The 17,858-nt window shown below is 41.0% G+C and overlaps 1 protein-coding gene across 1 annotated transcript; it reads right to left on the reverse strand.

The window, feature by feature from the left end:
* Positions 1-1,629: 1,629 nt before the first annotated feature.
* NIPA1 (NIPA magnesium transporter 1) lies at positions 1,630-17,197 on the reverse strand. The gene is made up of 5 exons (XM_071418227.1): positions 16,852-17,197; positions 13,636-13,683; positions 9,613-9,703; positions 8,216-8,376; positions 1,630-6,933 (listed from the first exon to the last, which is right to left on the reverse strand). The coding sequence occupies exons 1-5, from the start codon at positions 17,180-17,182 to the stop codon at positions 6,422-6,424; spliced, it is 1,143 nt and encodes a 380-aa protein (XP_071274328.1). The 5' UTR covers positions 17,183-17,197; the 3' UTR covers positions 1,630-6,421.
* Between the last annotated feature and the right edge of the window lie 661 nt (positions 17,198-17,858).

The raw sequence follows: 17,858 nt of genomic DNA on the forward strand, positions 1-17,858 counted from the left end.
AGTATTTCAGGCATGTTGGCTGAGTATCTGGCAAGAACTCCAAGCATGAGAATGGTGGTAACCTGCCTAATTTAACCTGTTCTCATAGGGTAATTCAGGTGCACAAACCATCCTTGTGCCAGGGAATTTAATGAGAGCAGTCAATGTAGGTCCTTTTGTGTGGCTGTGGACAGATTTTTTAGGGCTTAGTATCTACTATATGTGTATAAATATCTTGTAAAATTTAAAAGGGCAAAGGGCAAAAATACACCTAAAAATACACCTAAACCTCAGGAAGCTTTACCAGGGTCTCTGATGACCACTTTCCAGCTGTGTTTTGTGAAGACAGCTGAGTTGACCAAAAACCACATCTGTGAGTCTACTTGTGCAACATCTACAGTGTCACAAGGAACTTAAGGGACTCTGCTTAAGACTTAAAATTTGTAGAACAAGCCTCAAAAAAATCAACAGGAATTTTTTTTTTCTTTTGACACAGTGAGATTTTTATCTTTAATGCTCTTCCAATATGAACTGCATTGCTGAGATAAATATATTAACTGTGTTGCTGAGATAAATATGCTTAGGATTGATTATGTCCCAGACTTTCAACAACACCAGTGGTGTAAATGGCACATTTACCTTTACCACAATGCTGCTGCCTTAGAGGCCTAGCTCCTGACATGCACAAGACAAGGATAGCTGAATTTTCTTGCTAACAACATACAGACTCCTTATCCTACCTACTTAAAAATCAGAGATGCTGCATGCAGAAGTGAAAGCCTTTCAAAATTTCTGGTCTATCTTTGTACATTGCATTAATATTGTAAATACCTTTAAAAATACAATTGCAATAAAAAATCCATACCCATCTTTTCCACTGCACACATTTAATATTATTGAGGAGCTAGTTTCCTTGTTTAAAGATAACTCCGAATTTTGATTGGCAATAATATCAATGCATCCCCTAAAACACAAATGCATAGAATGGAGCAGTTCTTAATCAGAAATCCCACTATTAAAAAAAAAACCCAGCCAACCAAAATCTAAGAGACACACACAGACTCTAAGTTCTGTATTTGCCAGTACCTGATACGAGGGGCTAGGAATTTCAGATGAAGAATGAGATGGGCAATCACTGTAGTTTTCCAAGCAATTCTTTCTACAGAGAGCTATTATGACAGAGAGTAAATTAGACTGGTGACACAGACTTCTTTACAGCTGTTGCCACTTGATGCACACCCAAGCGTGGAGCAGTAAATCTTGAAACAGAAGCTCTAGCAAGTAACCAATGTACAGCAATGCAGGAACGGAGCATGTGTTAACCCTGAATACACAGTTTGAAGTGACTCAAGGCCCAGCAAACATTTTTGCCAGAGAAGTCTTCATTCTACCTGTGAGCAAACTTCACTCCAATGAAGACATTAAGACTGCAGCCTGCTGGTAGATACTGGTATAGGGCAACTGAGCCCTCTGTAGGCCAACTGACCCAGGCACAAATCTGCTATTCTGATTAAAAGCAAAGCTGCTATTTTATGAAAGGGTAATGGAAATAGTTAAGGCTTATGAATTGGAATTAGCCTGTAAAGCAGTGTGTAGGAAACTTGATTTCCCCCTGACCCCATTTGCTAAAAACAAGTCACAAAACAAGCATTGAGCTAGAAATAAATCATTTATTTTAAAACAATACAGGTTAATAAATAGATTAGTTATCAGAAAACTTACTAAATAGCCTTTTATAATTTACACAAGGCAAATACAACATGCCTATAACTATTTTTTAAAAAGCAAAGAGAGTAAGCTTGACTTGTAAGCCATTAACAAATCTATATATACATTATTTGGAAGCTAATAAAATAAACTGTTTTTATGTAATCTGTACTAACTATATTGCAAGAGCATTGAAGCAACCAAACCTGACATTGTATTTTTGTTGCCAACTACCTTTTCCCTATATCCCATTAGAACTACTTTTTACATTCCGGGAAAAAAAAAAAAAGAAAAAAAAGAGAAAGTTCCACAGTTAAAAAAAAAAACTTAAAAATACCCTTTTTGTGTAATCTTTTTCAATATTTTCCACTCTATAGAGCAACTGTCTGGGGAGGGATGTGGACATGGAAGGACCCAACTCAACCACAAACAATAAAGAAAAGCCAAACTTATTTGAAGCTTTTAAAAAGCAATTTCTTAATCCGTAACATTTCAACATTGCTGTCTGATACACTTGGGCACTAGTAATGATAACTGTTGAAAACATTGGTGCCTAACACAGTACACATTAAAAATCTGCATTCTGTAAGCCCATAGATAGCACCAAAGAATTATTACAAAGATAACAGTAACAGATAAACATTTGATAATGCTTGATTTAACAGTAAAACTTCAGTAGTTACACCATCTCAAGACAACCAGGGAATATCTGTAGAATCCTTGATGTCTTACATTTATGAAGCAAGAATGTGAGGGGGGGGCTACAATGTGCAAACAACTTCCCATTTAAAGCATCCCCTAATTATTAACCCCAAATTTCTTCAAATACAAACCCTGTATTTTTAAAAAATAAAATGAAAGCTAAACCTTACTTTCTACTGTTTCAACAACTTAATCCAGTGTTTTGATTTTTCAGTGCTAGTTACTTCAGAAAAATACATGTTCCAAGAAAATCAATATTATTAATAGGAAGCCTCACTTGTCAAACTGTGGTATGACAGGTTCTTATTAATGTTAGTTGCAGCTCACTAATAAATAGGCTCTATTTACACATACAGAGTCCTGGAAAGTCAATACAGCAGATAACTTGTTTAGATATTTTTCTTTTTTTACAGAAGTACTTGAAGTGTAACAAATGTGGTTTTTTGGTTGTATCAAAAAGGTTTCTATTCTCCTACTGAACATTTGAGGGATTTTTGTGTTTGACACCTAATAGAGATCGTGACTGACAAATGCAAATCCTCCATACACTGAAGGGATAATGATCAAAGAGCTATCCTCAAGTGAGTACCAAGTAAATATGTTTGACAAGTATAACAGAAGTCAGACATACGGAGTGAAACACCTTTCCTGTGGATTTGAACAGAATTCAAATGCATTCCATCACTGTAATGAATCCAGTTTTTCCATGGGTAGCCTCTCCCACTTCTACTTTGGAATCAGAACTGAAATCATCTGGCTTACAGCTATCAATGCATATAACACAATGAGAATGTGAAAAGGGCAGACTCATGAGGAATGCCGGAGCTCAGGAGACAACTATGCACATTTGCTCCCTGAGATGATGGAACTCGGATATCTGTCTTATTCAAAGTGCTTACTTGTCAAAGGGGTGGAAAAAAAGAGGGAACAGCTAAAATTCAACTTCATCAGTGCCTCCTTTTAAATCAGAAAAGCAATGGGACTAAAAAAGGTAGGACACCTGGAAAGAGGAGGGTGTGGGATGGAGGGGGAAAGAATCACATCAACAGTGACAACAGAAAATGCTAATACATTTCTAAAGTTAGAACTGAACCAGATCCAGGTACAGCAGAACTTGAAAGAACACTGCTACACTGAACAAAGTAGCAAAAATAAAGCTTTCAGTTACTTAGCATTCAAGATGTAAAAGGCTGCAGATACAAATGATGTGCAAGGCCACGAGAATTTCTTTCACCTTATGTGCTGGCTTTTGACATCTTTGTTTTAAACATCAAGGTTAACTAGACATTTCTAGAAAGCTCATCAGAGATGAGGAGCAGCTGGGGAGAAGAGAAGAGAACTGTGCTGATATTTATCAGTGGTTACAATGGTCAGAGGACCACAGAACATGGTTGCTACTTTATTCTTCCTCTGCATAGTGAGCACTTACCAAGTAAACTTCGTGTGGTGCAGAAAATGTCAAGGTTTAGACAGGGCAATCAAGTTATTCTGAATCTAAAATTTACTAATAATTTGCATATGCATCTAACATACTAGGACAGGCACTTTATAAATAATTAAGAATTAATTTTAAAACCAAGACAAACAAATATGGCCAAAGAAGGAGTAAGATGAGACCACAATAATTTCCATTCTGACATAAAGATTTTCAGAGAAGTCTTCAGAGATTAAAGGCTAATACAAAACCAACATACAACTCATGAACTTTCAGCTGAATTTTGAAAAGACAACTTGACTGCTCAGAAAACAGGTAACATTGTTTTAAAACAAGTAGGTTAGTACAGGTCTCATAACCTATGTGCAATTCCAGGTTCAATCAAAAAAAAAGGGGAATTAACATGACAAAATATGAATGTTTGCTGAGAACCAAGATACCATCTTCCAATCAAGAATGGACAGAGGCTAGTTTGCCCAGATTTCATAGCCCAATTACCCTCATCTACAATTCTCAGACTTTCTAAAAACCTTGCATAATATTTGAAAATCCATGAAGATGGTCTTTTCTCTGCTAGAGCTACTCTATTTCATTAAGATACCCAGTTACTGTGTGTTGGCCTGTAACAATGCAGATTTCTGCCAACTCAAGAGCCATTCCCTGCAATATGGAGTTTTTAAACAACCTTGCAAATAACATAGTAGGGCTCTTACTCCCTCAGAACAGTCCCTTCAGAACACTAAATCTTTTGGATTCACTTTTGCAATTATTGCTGCCATTAGTAGGGCTTACAGCATTCGTTTTAAATGAAAATGGAGGCTGAGTTTTAAGGAAACCTCAATTCAGGTCAACACAAAACCTCACAAGAGCAGACAGTATTACTCCCCACTAATCAACATCCATGGTCTTGTCAGGCAGCCACAAAGCTACGTTCATGATTTCTTGATAAAATGTTGTGAATTTTCTCAAATACTGTTTTGTAATCATATTGGGATTTTGTGTTTTCTTGGGAGATGTTCTCATCTAGAGACGTTGAGTTCCACTGTACTCATTTTTGTACTTAGACTGAAACAAACGTTGATTGCTTTTCAAGATTTCAACTTTTTGGCCCATTATGTTTTTGCTACCAAATGTAAGTAGAACATGAAATTAACTATTTCATTCTTTAACATATCAATATTCTCTAAATGGTTTAAACCGAGCTGTTTGGAGTCATCCTCATCGTAGCTTAAGCTGTCTGTACTACTTGTCAAAATATTACACCTGAAGTGTTCACACAAGTCTATGAATTACTGATCTGAATGGATGTCCCTGTTAGTTACCTAAAACTCTCTGAGTGCTTTAGTTTTTTCAGTCTTTAACCTCCTTTTCCCACATTACAAGAACATCAGACCATCTTTTTTGAGCTATGAGAAATCTCATGCTCCTCTCTCTTTTAAATTACTTTTTTTTTAATGGTCCCTATTTATTAGCTGTTCAACAAAATGGTCTCCTGCATTTAGTCACTAAACTAAAATAAAGGTATGCTGGACTGATTTCAACACTCCTCTTCCCATTAGGACTATGAGTTTTTCAGAAGCTGTCAAGGCATCCAGGGGTTTCAGTTCGGGTTTCTAAGTTCTTCCAAAAACATATGGTCCTTTTAGATGCTTTATGTGTTTAGAATTTGAATATAGTCTTATATTGTAGACAACGAAATTGAATTATTAAACCAGCATAGGCCATCTGAAACAAATACATTCAAAATTATGCAGTATTTTTTGATTGCAAAGGCACTAAAACAGTTCTGAGCTGCTTACAAATAAGCCACAATGTAGGCAGTAAGCCTGTGCATCATTTCCACATCCTTCACAGTCTTTCTACCTGCTCCCACTTAAAACACTCTTAGATGAATGCAGTATGTCTTAATGTATGTAAGTTACAAAGGAAAATGCATACCTGGACACTACCATGAGCTGATAAGTAATTAGTGAAAGATATTTAAGGGTCCACTGCTCTGTATAGAGAATTCAATTTACAACTCCCCTGTGTCTTCACCACATGGCAGACAAAGTTGCCAAGACAGTCACTGAAAAGAACAAATCTACAGTCCATGATCCAACCAATATTTGTCTGAGAATTCACAGCCTTAATGGTGAAGACATTGCTATACTGAGATTCACAAATTGTTCCACTTACTTTTCCCCCTTTATTTTAAGGTATACATCACTTATGATGAAAGGTATCAGATTGAGTGCATTAGAAACTGATGTCCTCTGCTCACAGAAATGGTATCTCAGAAGTCACAATACAAGCTTTCACACAGGTCTGTCAGAATATTCACAGAGCTTTTCTGATGGACTACCTTTTACAGTGAGGAAATACATCGGTCTCTATGCTGACTCAATTAGTAGCTCCAATTAAGGTCATTTATTGTGTTGACTGGGTTACATGGACAGCTGTTCCTTTGAAACTGGATGGAGGCCTCCAGTTCATTTCACATAGGCCACCAAATTGTCAGAGGGTAGTTACCAACCTGAATCCTATTTGAAATAGTGACCTAGAAATGAACAGCTCTGCATCCTTCCCTGAGCCATCCAGTTTCCCCTCAAAAATATTTTAATCTGTCTTCATGTTAGGTTTGTTTAAATCTCCAATATTGAAGTTGAATTCCTTGAAGACTTGTATAAGGACAATTCCAATAGACACTGTGGTGAATCCACAAGCCATGCCCAAAAAATCTACAACTCCTACATTACTCCATTCCCTGAAAAGGATGGCTGAAGCCAGGAGGACTAGGGTGGTAAACACAACGTAGTAGATGGCACCAAACACAGAGGAGTCAAAACACTCCAGTGCCTTATTGATGTATCTGAACTGAATAATAATGCTACATCCTAATACTGCCAGAAGTACCAGACAGAGGTACAGAGCCCTTTGACTTGATGGGTTATTGTGAAAGATATCTTGAGCAGCCAGCCCAATGCCTTTTGTGCTGGGAACAGTGAAACTGCCCAACAGAGAGCAAATACTGATGTAAACCATAATATTAGTAGGTCCATGAGCTGGAGCTATCCAGAAGATAAGCAGGAGAAGCATTAGCAGCACTATGCAGAGATAACCCACGAAAACTGGAAAACAAAAAGAAAACAAGAAAATATCAAGATGAGAACTCTTGGTCTTCTAAAGATTTTAGCAGGCAAATCATGTCCTAGCAGTGACTTTCAGGGATACATCACAATTAAGATTTGCTATTGAAGATAGACCCAAATCACTGAGCTTCCAGAAATATTGGCATCAAAACCTGATGATGATGTCATGTTCTTTGGGAAAAACAAATAACTATGTGGAAAATTACACACTGTGGCACATTTGAAATGGATTTCAGATGGCTTTTTTTAATCTTATTCTCTTTTCCATTAGGACTATACTCCTTAAAGTCTCCTATGACAGACAGAAGGATAACACCTCATTCATAAACAGTTCATTAAAGAACAGTGTGTGGATCCAGCAAAGAGCTTCAACATAAAATTAGATCCCACTAAGGTGAGCACACGAGTAGGGACAGTTAGAACAAAGATGAGGCCATATTATTTACATTATACAATCAGTACACATATAAGATCAGTGAAAAACATTTCATGCTTTAGAGTTTAAAAAAAATACAGAGCCAATGCTCTTTGTTCAGATTTAAATGGTAAACTGAGACTAAGGTATTTGTTTTCTTCTCTTTGTTTGCAGACTTTTTGAATAGCTGATGTTATTAGGTTTGAGTTTCTCTCACTTCAAGCAAATACAAGAAAAACAATAGTTGGCAGTTTAGTGCTTAAGCAAGAAAAATAAAAATGAGCCTGGAACATATTAGTACCAGTATGTGTCCTCCAGCAGCTGGTGAGAAAGAACAGGCATTTCAGCATATGTCTCAACAGCCTATTTCTACATACCTTTATTGTGCAAATAAATCTGGGAACACAACTGGTATTTAGTATAAACTTTTAATTAAAAAACCATGGAGAAATAAAGGAGAGAAGAAAGAGAGTATTTTTTTTGTTTTGTATAAAACAAATTGAGGTCCTAGATTTACACTTTTCATCTCTAAATAGAAAGATACAGTCTTTCATAATGTTATAAAATTACAAGTTCAACTGGCCATTGCTCTGAGCTTGCTGTGCAGGATAATGTTTTCAAAAGTATCCATGTTTTCCTTTCTGCACACATGTCCCAATAAATATGACAAGTTCTAAGAAGAGCAGGGCATAGTTTTCTTACACAAAACCCGTATTGATTTTCCTCTGTCACATTGTGATTTCTTCATCAGTCAATTTCCCTACCTGGTAGAAGTGGTAAGCCTCTTCCTCAAGCATGTTCCTGCTCAACCTCAGAAAATCATCAATTAATGAAAAAACAAACTACCTGGATTTGTAAGCTTCTCTTCAAGCTCAGCCTGAGTCGTTACACTCTCGGACTTCGGGGAATGGATAATGAGAACAACAGACCCAGCACAGCTCAGCAAACATCCCAGCTTGCCAAGAATGTTCAGTTTCTCTTTCAGCAGGTAAGAAGCTAAGATGGACCTTTGAAAAGAGGAAGAAAAACAGAAGTTTGACTACATCCTGTTAATAATGTTTAACAGTGCTGTGCCATAAGAATTTCCCTTTTAAAGGAATACTATCAAATGCTGATGAATTCTCAAAATGTATTTCTGACTGATCTGAGGGAAGATTTATCCATTTGCAGTTTTACTCCATCCTTGGCATCTCACCTTAGGAAAAAAACCCCAAAACAACACAACAAAACAAGACACAAACCCCAGCAAAACTTCTAGACACAACACCCCAAAAAGCAAAACCACACCACCCCCTCAACCCTCCCCCCAAAAAACTGAAACCCCCCAAACCAGACATCTGACCCCTGAGGCAGACATCTACCCACTACCAATTGGATGAGCTGTCACAAAGCCCCATTTTAGAGATGCTAAGCAGTCAGGAGATAAAAGTGACCTTTGGTTACAAAGATCCCAGGGCTGGGCTCAGACATGTAGCTGACCAAAGTGAGCAAAAATATGTGGCCTAGGTTAAAATAATAGGAGGTATTTAAAGCACCATCAGTGTGCTTCATTGTGATAGAGCTAAAGACAGACATGAAGCAATGCCATCTATACTCTGAAGCAGATGACCAGGGCAGGCAACAGAAAAATCTCAAGGTAATGCACAGCTTTGTTTTCAAAGAGTTGTGCTTTTTCACTGCAGTAGTTCAACAACTGTAATTCATCTATTCACAAAACATTAGTTACATATTAAACTCCTTAAACTCACTGCCTTTTCTGTACCTCCCACAAACATAACTTCTAAGAAGCCAGGGGCATGCATGTGCAAGGAACTCCCTTGAGTTTTCCTCCTTGGCAAGAGGCCAGATCTAATAAAATGAAATCAGCATCAATAAACACACGTGGGCTGCGGATAACTGGATAGAGAAAGACTGTGAGACAAAAGGAAAGATCTACATAGTAAGTGAACAAGAGAATAGGCAGAAAAGTCCAGAACAATCACAGAAAAGGCAGGAAAAAAAAGTTTATCTGTTCGAAATCATAGTGAGAACTAAAAGCAGAAGATACTGAGGAAAACCCTTCTTCACTGCCTTCCCCCAGCCATGCTTTAGCAGGGAAAACAGGAATAGGTGACATTGTAACACATCATGAACAGCCATAAGCCTGACATTTCTCAGTGGACCTCCAGTGAGCACTGAGTCCATCTGACATTTTATTAAGTAGTAATGACATCCAGATAAGAACAAGAAAAGCAAACTCTTACCCAAATGGAACGCCAAGAGCTCCCAAGGGCGTCACTAGCACAGTTGGGACTGCAGTGTAGGCCAAGAAATTCCCTATTTGACCCAGTGCCACTGTCAAGAGAACCAGAAATAAGCCTTTAAACCCCTTTGATTACTTAAAAATAAGTAATCAAAACTTGCCCAATACTGTTTGGGAAAGACTGACCTAACTGGAAAACAGATGTTACAATTTGCTTAGTTCTGGTAATTTTGCACGTAAACAAAATGGCTGGAAATTTTCTATAGTTTTGTATTTGTTAATACAAGATTTTTATTTGCCACACAAGAATATCCAAGTGGGCACAGTAAATAATCTCATTTGTAACTTCTCTTAGTTAAATATAAATAAGACTATGAATTAGAAACATTCATGGATTATAATCGCAGTATTACACTCAAATATTTGTATGAGGAGGGGTAAAAGTATATATAATCCATGGCTTCATCCTTAGAATGTGCATTCTCGTGAAACAAATGTACTTGGTTATAGTTCCTAACAGCAGTGTTAGTTTTTGGGGGGAAATAAAGACAGTGCTGAGGAATCTACTACTGAAACACTAAGCACATGCATAAGGGCTCTTCAATATACTACACCAACTTTTCATATCACTATGTAACATCCAAAGTCATTCCTGACAACTGTAAAAAGAACATGCCTGACAAGACACAGTAACAGCCCCAACCTTATTTTTCTTTCCTCCAGTAAAAGAAAATTCCAAGATTTACCACAGTATTGCACATCACAGCTGTGATAACAGTTCATGTGTTCAAGTTTTCTGTTAAAAAATAAAAGCTAGATGGTTTTGCAAGTGCTGGCAAGTTTATAATAGGTCAACATATTTGCATAGTTACAGGGTCTGTGGTAACTGGCAAGAAGCTTGAGATTGAGCACAAATTACATACAGCTCAAATTTCCAGTTGCTGTTAAAAGCGATTATCAGCATTTAAAAACATTTCAAGAATCCAAGATGTCTTTATGCTCAGGCTGGCACTGCCCTCAACTATCAAATATCATTACTATCATCCAATTTTTTACATCTGCAAAGCACTCTGCAAACATTAATTAATTTACCAATTAGCTCACATTATCAGTAGAGCTGAAGACCTGTGTAACCTACAGGAAATATGAAGGAGACAAAAAACTTGCAAAACTGCAGAGTGTGGAAAAATTATACTAATTAAATTCACTGAGGCTTTCTCTATGTGCAGGAGTGAGACACAGAAATTGATGAACAGCAGCATTTCTGAGGCACAAGAGACAGTGGTGGTCTCCCTGTCCCTAGGAACAGAGTAACTCAGTTATGAGCCTCAGGCTGTTTAGAGATATATGCAGCAACTCTGGCATTATCTTCAAGGCATCTGAAGGCATTGGGGCAGATCTTGGATGGAGAATGGTGCACAGCTGGCACTCTGCATTTCTGCAGATTACAGATACATCTCCAAATGACTTGGACAAAAGGTTGCTTTTTTTGGAGGTCAGGTGTCTGAACTTTCTGTTGGAAGAACTCTTAACAGATGGCACCAACATCAATCCATAAAGTAGATCTCTGAAGCTTCAGTCAAATGGAACATATTGTAAGGTAACTGAACTTACTGGAGATTTTCCATATCACCATGTAGTAGCAACCAGTAGTAGGAGCAGTCCCTTACCACCACAAATGACAGAACAGGACTAGTTAACACCAATTAAAAAAGCAGCTCAGTGGTTGTTACCATCTACCTGATGTTGAGAACCTTTGCTGCCAACCTATCCAGTCCTCTCTGAACAGAAATTTCTCATCAGATACATCAGTGCTGTAAGTCAAGACATGACTTCAGTTCTTGAAGGCACACCAAGCTTTTAATATGATAAACAAGTACCAGTACCCCCAAAGTTACTGCAACACAAAACCTGATGCACACTGGCATGTCTCCATTAGCAAGGAGACCAGGAGTAGACCTAAACTGCAAAAGATACCTATTCTAGGCATGCCAAGGGCTTTATTTCAGACAAACTTCAGCCTGCTCCCGCTAACTGAAAGTCTATTTGCAGCTCACATGCATTGAGTACGTTAAGTATGTTCCTAGAATTCATCTTCCAACCTAGTTTCATTTTAAAGACCAGGTCAGGAGCCCCAACTCTGCTATGGAATGTGAAATACAGCCCAATCTGTGGTGACAAACAGGAGATACACTTCACAAGTGTGCTCCCCATCTATAATACAACACTAATGCAGATGTTTTCACTGTAAGAACCAGCCACATCACTGCTGCTATCAAAACCTGCACTGAAACTAATTAATTAGCCAATTAATTAGTTTAATGCTCATTGAAATACCTGTATACATGCTGCAATCACTCTTTTGACTACAGAGTAAGGAAAAGTCCCTTAGCAGAATGTGCAGCCCTTCCTCTGAAGTCTTCAGCAATCCAGTGGATCCCAGGACCCCCAAATGGTTGGGCAGCATTATGCTGAGTCAGCATGCCAACACAGAAACACTTATTCACCATCTGAACAAACACCATGAGAACAAGTTGATAGAGTTTATGTGGTTTTTGTTAGTCATATAAACTCCAAATTCTCTGCTTGACAAAATTATGTCAGCTGTTGTCATTTCACCCAGATAACTGGGGGCATTGCTAATTCCACAAGTAACACCTTTCCCCACACAGCACCTTTCTCTGCATCCCATAGGTGCCTCCCTGGCCCTTGCTGCTGCTGTTTGTGACTGCTGCCATTCTGAGTCTGTAATATCCACAAGTAACTCTTCAGTTCCTTGGTAAAGCCACTGAGGTTTTGTTTTGAAATACCTGCATCTAGCTACTGGAAAAAAGCCAGCTGATACCATTCCCTTCAGCTGTTTTGCCTTCATTCAATTCAGTCAGCTCCTTTAAGCATGAAATTGTTTTCTCTGATTCACCAAGATAAGTCCTGTAATAAAACCTCCCTTTTTCAAACTCCTTCTGCTTAGAGATTACAGATGGGAGCCTCAGGAGTGAAAACAGTGACTGATGCACAGATTTACTTTTACTTAGGCAGTAGTGATCCTGTCAGGGGAGGAAGCTGTCAAAGATCTACCTAAACTCAGGTTAAATCAGTTGAGGACTTTTCTTCTGAAGCTCTGTTGGCTTCTACACTTGCTGTGAACTTTGTCCTTCAATGGGATCTCTTGGTTTTCATTCCTTTTGCATGGCTTTAGGACAACAAAACCAAAAATCAGAGACCTACCTTGCTGCCACAAAATCAGAGGCAAAACTGGACCCATATACTTCTCAGAAACAGCATCAGAACTTTCCAAATAATTCACAAAAGGCTGGATTAGAATCTAAAAGTGGGGTATGATTCTAAGCTTGTGGGTAGAACTAGGGCTCATGTAAGAGGAGAAAGCTAGTTGCTCCCCATGCTCCAGATTCCCATCAGAAAATGAACTTGGTGTTAGGAGAGTTACAAAGATATTAAGAGTAAAAGTACACTGATCTCATATCAGCACCACAGAAGGCTCTGCATTAATCTTGCAGATTAAAAGCAAAACTGAAACTGTATCTGTTGAACAAGAAACCAAAAGCATTTTGGTTTTTTTTTTTTTTTAATTGAGGCTGGTTAAATGCTTTCTGATCTAAAACATAACATGTGCTCAATGAGCCCTTTTGTGCAGAGCAACAATTTTTAATTCAGCTTTGACTTTTATTAAAAACTGAGCTGGCCAGTGCAATACAGAGACACAAACCATGCAGGAACCCAGAGTCAGAGCAGTGTGTGGCTGCCAAGGGCTGCAAGCACCAAATGGTTTAGAAATGTGGAAAGATGGCTGACTCATGTTTGTCCCAGCTCTTTGCCTCTGCAAACACCACCAGGCTTGGTAGCCATGGTAAGAGTTTACTAAAAGTGGAATATTTCTAGGGATGGAAATTTCATGATAAGGACGTGCAAGATTCAAGATGAAAACCCAGATTTCCTGATGTCTCCTATCACCATCTAAGCAAAAGTCCCTTAAAAAAAAATTAAAACTTTTTAAGATACTTACTTGCAATAGTGCCCGACCACCATACTATATCAGTTAAGTATGAAGTACCTGGAAGCATAGGAAAATGTATTAGAAAAATATGAAATCACAGTATTGGAACTATGAAACAACAGTCTCAGTTATTAAAGACCTTAATCTTAAAACAATTCTTCAAGGCAACTGAATCTGAGATAAAAAAGAGAACAATATTGAATTTGGCTTATGTTTCCAAGTAAGACTTTCTTAAGACAATGTGTGAGTCAGAAGTTCTGGTTTCAAGTTTGAAGTACCACCTATGTGACACTAATGCAGTATTGTGTAGAAAAGCATCCAAAATGTTACCAAATGCTTCTGAGGGTGACATTTAAACATACAAATTAAAACCACTTCTAGGAGAACTGTAAACCTATGGAAACAGAACATGAATTGGTTCAGTTAGTTTGCTAATACAACCTCAGTGAAATTGTATCAGAAAAAATGTAGCTGAGAAATTGTTTTGGCAGTTTTGGCACACAGGTTTGGCAGGACCATTGTGTCACCTTATCTTCTGCATTTAAGCATTGGAAAGTGCTACAACTGAAGCCTCTGAATTTCTAACATAGTTCAGTTTCAGTGAGGAGTAAAATCTCTGCATTGCCCTTAGTGCCTCCCAAACTGGAGGGTCATTATTTTCACTGTCAGATTAAAAGCTCTTGCCTTGGGATGTGCCCAGGTGGAGCCTGTGCACCACAGAAGTTCTGCTTCTGCAGAACATCAAGGCTCATGACCACTTCCTGAACTAAAGCATGGCCTTCTCTGAGCACAGCCTTGGCATCAAGTCATGCTCCTATGTTTTGCTCCTCTTTCTAACAACACAGCTCTGCATTCATTTGGGAAGATGCCCTCTCAAAAGCTGCTGGAGTAATAGGCAATACTGTACCTACTCTGAAATCCTGAATGGAAGGAAAACACAGCCATCACTAACTCTGGAGACATATAAAGTATTAAGCACTTGGAAATCACACTACACAATTGAAAAGGGATTAAATATGACTAATGAAAATGGCCAGCTTTAGAGTGGGCGTAGTAATTTTTTAGACTTTTGTTTTTGCATATAAAATAAAAACCCTGTTGGGGGCAGAAATTATAGAAAATATTGACTCAAGTAAGGTAACTTTGCAAAATATTTGTTCACCCACTGCTGTTTCTAACTAGACAAGGATTGCTAATTACATCAATACTATGATATTGATTCGAGAGAGAAGACAGAAGAGACTTGAAGTGCCTCCTTGTTAATTATACAACACCTGCTGAAGACAATGGAAAGAAGACATCATTTGACACTGGCCATCTCAGACTCACAGCTCCAACTGCTAATTCAAGGCAGATCCCTACTGCTTCATAACATGAAATAGAGAAAAACCTGGGGTATTTTCCTGGATGCCTCCTCACTGAGCATGCCAATAGAAAGAACTACAAAATGCTCAGCAAGATGCTCAAACACCAGTAATACCTTCAAAACAGGAAGTTTTACAGCTGCTAGCACTGAGAAAACAGGCACACGCCCGTCACTCACTTAACCCAGTGCTCCACTGAAAGCTCTTCAGCCTAATGGGAACTTCCTCCAGCTGCCTTGGGTTGCAAAATTATTATTTTTCTCATGTGTTTTCTCATTGTTTCCCTTACAAAAAAAAAAAAGTTTGTATTTATGCAAACGTGATCGTGATCTCTCTGTGGACAATCAAAATGGGTTACAGCCATCTTGGAGGGAAAGGGAGACTATGCTTGCAAAACAAAAGTTTGTCTGATGCCTTTAGATGTAAGGTCATTGCAGAAAAAGCAAAAAAACCTTTTTAGATCAGGCTGCCAGGTTGTAGTAACATAGTTCCAAGCTTGCTTTGCTCCACTGCATTCACCCTGAACATGCTAGATGCAGCAGGCAATGGAAATGCAAATACATATATATATATATATATTTGTATATTATATGTATGTGCACATATAGGTACATATTTACATATATGCAATGTATACAGAGAAAATACCTTGTCTTGGAACTAAAAAGGATTTTTCATCAAAAAGAGTTCCTAGAACTTATGGACACATGCTCATACACAGACACCATCACCTACAAAAACAAATGGCTATTGACCACAGTAATACAATTCAAAGGCATGATGCAACCTGTGTTTACAGTCTTCCCCTTACATAAAAACATTATACTAAAAACAAATAAATAAATGTTTTAAAATTGCTTTTTCCTATGTTCAAAGCATGAAGATGCAACTAGCAAATGCTGTTCAGCTGCATGCTTTGGGGAGCTCAAATGTCAAAATAAAATTCAGAAGATCTTCACACTTGTGAATTTATAGCTTTGCTTTGGCTAAACTGTCTAGACAGCACAGTCAGTTCCTGAATATGTTCGCCTCAGGAAATAATAATGAGGCATGGGATTTCAATATGAAAAATAGAAGAAATATTTTGTTAGAAGAAATATTTATGTTACTGATCTGTCTCTTCTCAAAAAGTGGAAACCACCACATGACTGATACAACTTAAGTGTGTCTGCGGAAGCGCTGGTATAAACAAGCAACAAGATGTGCTGGTGCTGTTCATGGCAAGAAACTATCCAAGCCACAGAAACTGGTGGTAAAGTCCCACAAGCACATGAAAAAGAAGAACCTGTGTGTGGGAAGGAGTGCAGACAACATCCAAGTCCCCAGTGCTGTGTTAGAGCGTGTTAGACCAGGGCTCTGACCGTACATCGGGGAGCTGCTGCTGACGCGCAGCTCTCCAGCGCTGATACCCCTGACTGACCCGCTCCCCACCTGCCGCCTCTCCCCTCATCTATCACCTCCCCTGCGCCTCGCGCCAGCCACGGACCTCTGATGTCAAACACACTTGGGTGACAAACTGAAGCCGGCTCCCCTCTCCAGACGCCGGGAAGGTGTCCCGCACACCAGGCGGCACGGCCACCCCCCGACACAGGCTCCGACCCAGCCGAGGGTGCCCGTCCTGCTCGCCGGGCCGGGTCCCCGGGCAGCCCCGCCGCCTCCCGCGCCCCGCTCCGCTCCGGGCCGGCCGCCGCCGCAGCGCGGGGAAGGCTGCGGGCGAGGCAGGGAGGGAGCGGCCCCGCCGGGGGCAGCCGAGGCCCCGCACACTTGGGAGGGTACCGGGGGGTCGCGGGGTGCGGAGGGAGGCCGGGACGCCCCGGGAGCGGCGCTCCCACCCGCGACCACCGCGGCGCCGGGCCCCTACCTCTCCCGCGGGCCCGCACGATCCCTTTCTTCTGCAGGACGAAGGTGGAGCCGTTCACCAGGCTGGAGACCACGGCCACGCTCAAGCCCAGCGACACGGCGGCGGGGCCGGGGCTTTGCGCTGCCCCCTCGCCCGCTGCCGCACCGACCGCCATCCGCATGGCCCCGCCGAGAGCTGCAGGCGCGGCGGCTGCCCGGGCCCAGCGCTCCCGGCAGCGGCTCTGCGCCGGGACCCGCCCTGCGCTGCGCTGCGCCGCGCCGGGGGCGGCTCCGGGCGGCAGCGGCGGCTCCTGGCGCGCGTCCCGCCGGGCACGGCAGCAGGGTGACGTCATGGCCGCGCTGCCCCACGGCCGGGCCGGGCCGGTACCGCTGGCTCCGGGCCGCGGCGAGCCAGCTCGCCCCGCCGCCAGCCTGCACGCCCCGCCGCCGCTGCTCTCGGGGGTCTCCGGCGGGGGCGGACACCGGGCAGAGGCTCGGAGCTGCCAGCGTCCGTGGGCAGGGGGTGCGGGACGATGTAAACCAGGGGGATGTGGAGAAATGTGCGCAGGGATGTGGAAGGTGAGGAGGGAGACAGCAGGGCGAAGGGATGCGGAAAGACAGAGGGATGCGAGAAGACGTGCAGAGGGATATGTTGTGCAGGACAGATGAGTCCCGCCGGGCCAGAGTTTCAGGTGTGCGAGCAGCGCTTCTTTCCAGCGCTCTCGCTTTCCCGTGGGGTTTCTAAAATTCACGTTGGCTCCCGGTCCGCCCGAGAGCGTGGGATGTTGCGGCGGCAGGGCCAGGCGGGGGTCAAGGCTGCCATTGCAGCCGCCACCGTGACCTGGAGCTGCCCCTCCATCCACCCTGCCAGGTCAGTGTGAGGGGCAGAGCCGGACAATCGGCCAGGCACTGTGTGGCTGCACACTGGGAAAGCTTGGCCTCTGCCGGGAGTCACGCACATTGCCTGAAAACTGGGGGATCCCTAATCCCTCCTGCAGTAAATCCAATAATCCACTTCCAGGAAAAATT

The sequence above is a fragment of the Agelaius tricolor genome, unplaced genomic scaffold (genome assembly GCF_023055355.1).
Source record: "Agelaius tricolor isolate 1412-34295 unplaced genomic scaffold, bAgeTri1.0.p SCAF_79, whole genome shotgun sequence".
NCBI classification, from domain to species: domain Eukaryota; kingdom Metazoa; phylum Chordata; class Aves; order Passeriformes; family Icteridae; genus Agelaius; species Agelaius tricolor.

What these genes read in the sequence shown, in the direction of transcription:
- NIPA1 (XM_071418227.1), bottom strand. Translation starts at nt 17,182, where the DNA reads ATGACGTCACCCTGCTGCCGTGCCCGGCGGGACGCGCGCCAGGAGCCG. An exon ending in GTGGTCGGGCACTATTGCAA is followed by an intron (nt 9,704 to 13,635) that starts GTAAGTATCTTA and finishes TTCTCTTGACAG; the next exon opens with TGGCACTGGGTCAAATAGGG. An exon ending in GCTCTTGGCGTTCCATTTGG is followed by an intron (nt 8,377 to 9,612) that starts GTAAGAGTTTGC and finishes CTCTTTTCAAAG; the next exon opens with GTCCATCTTAGCTTCTTACC.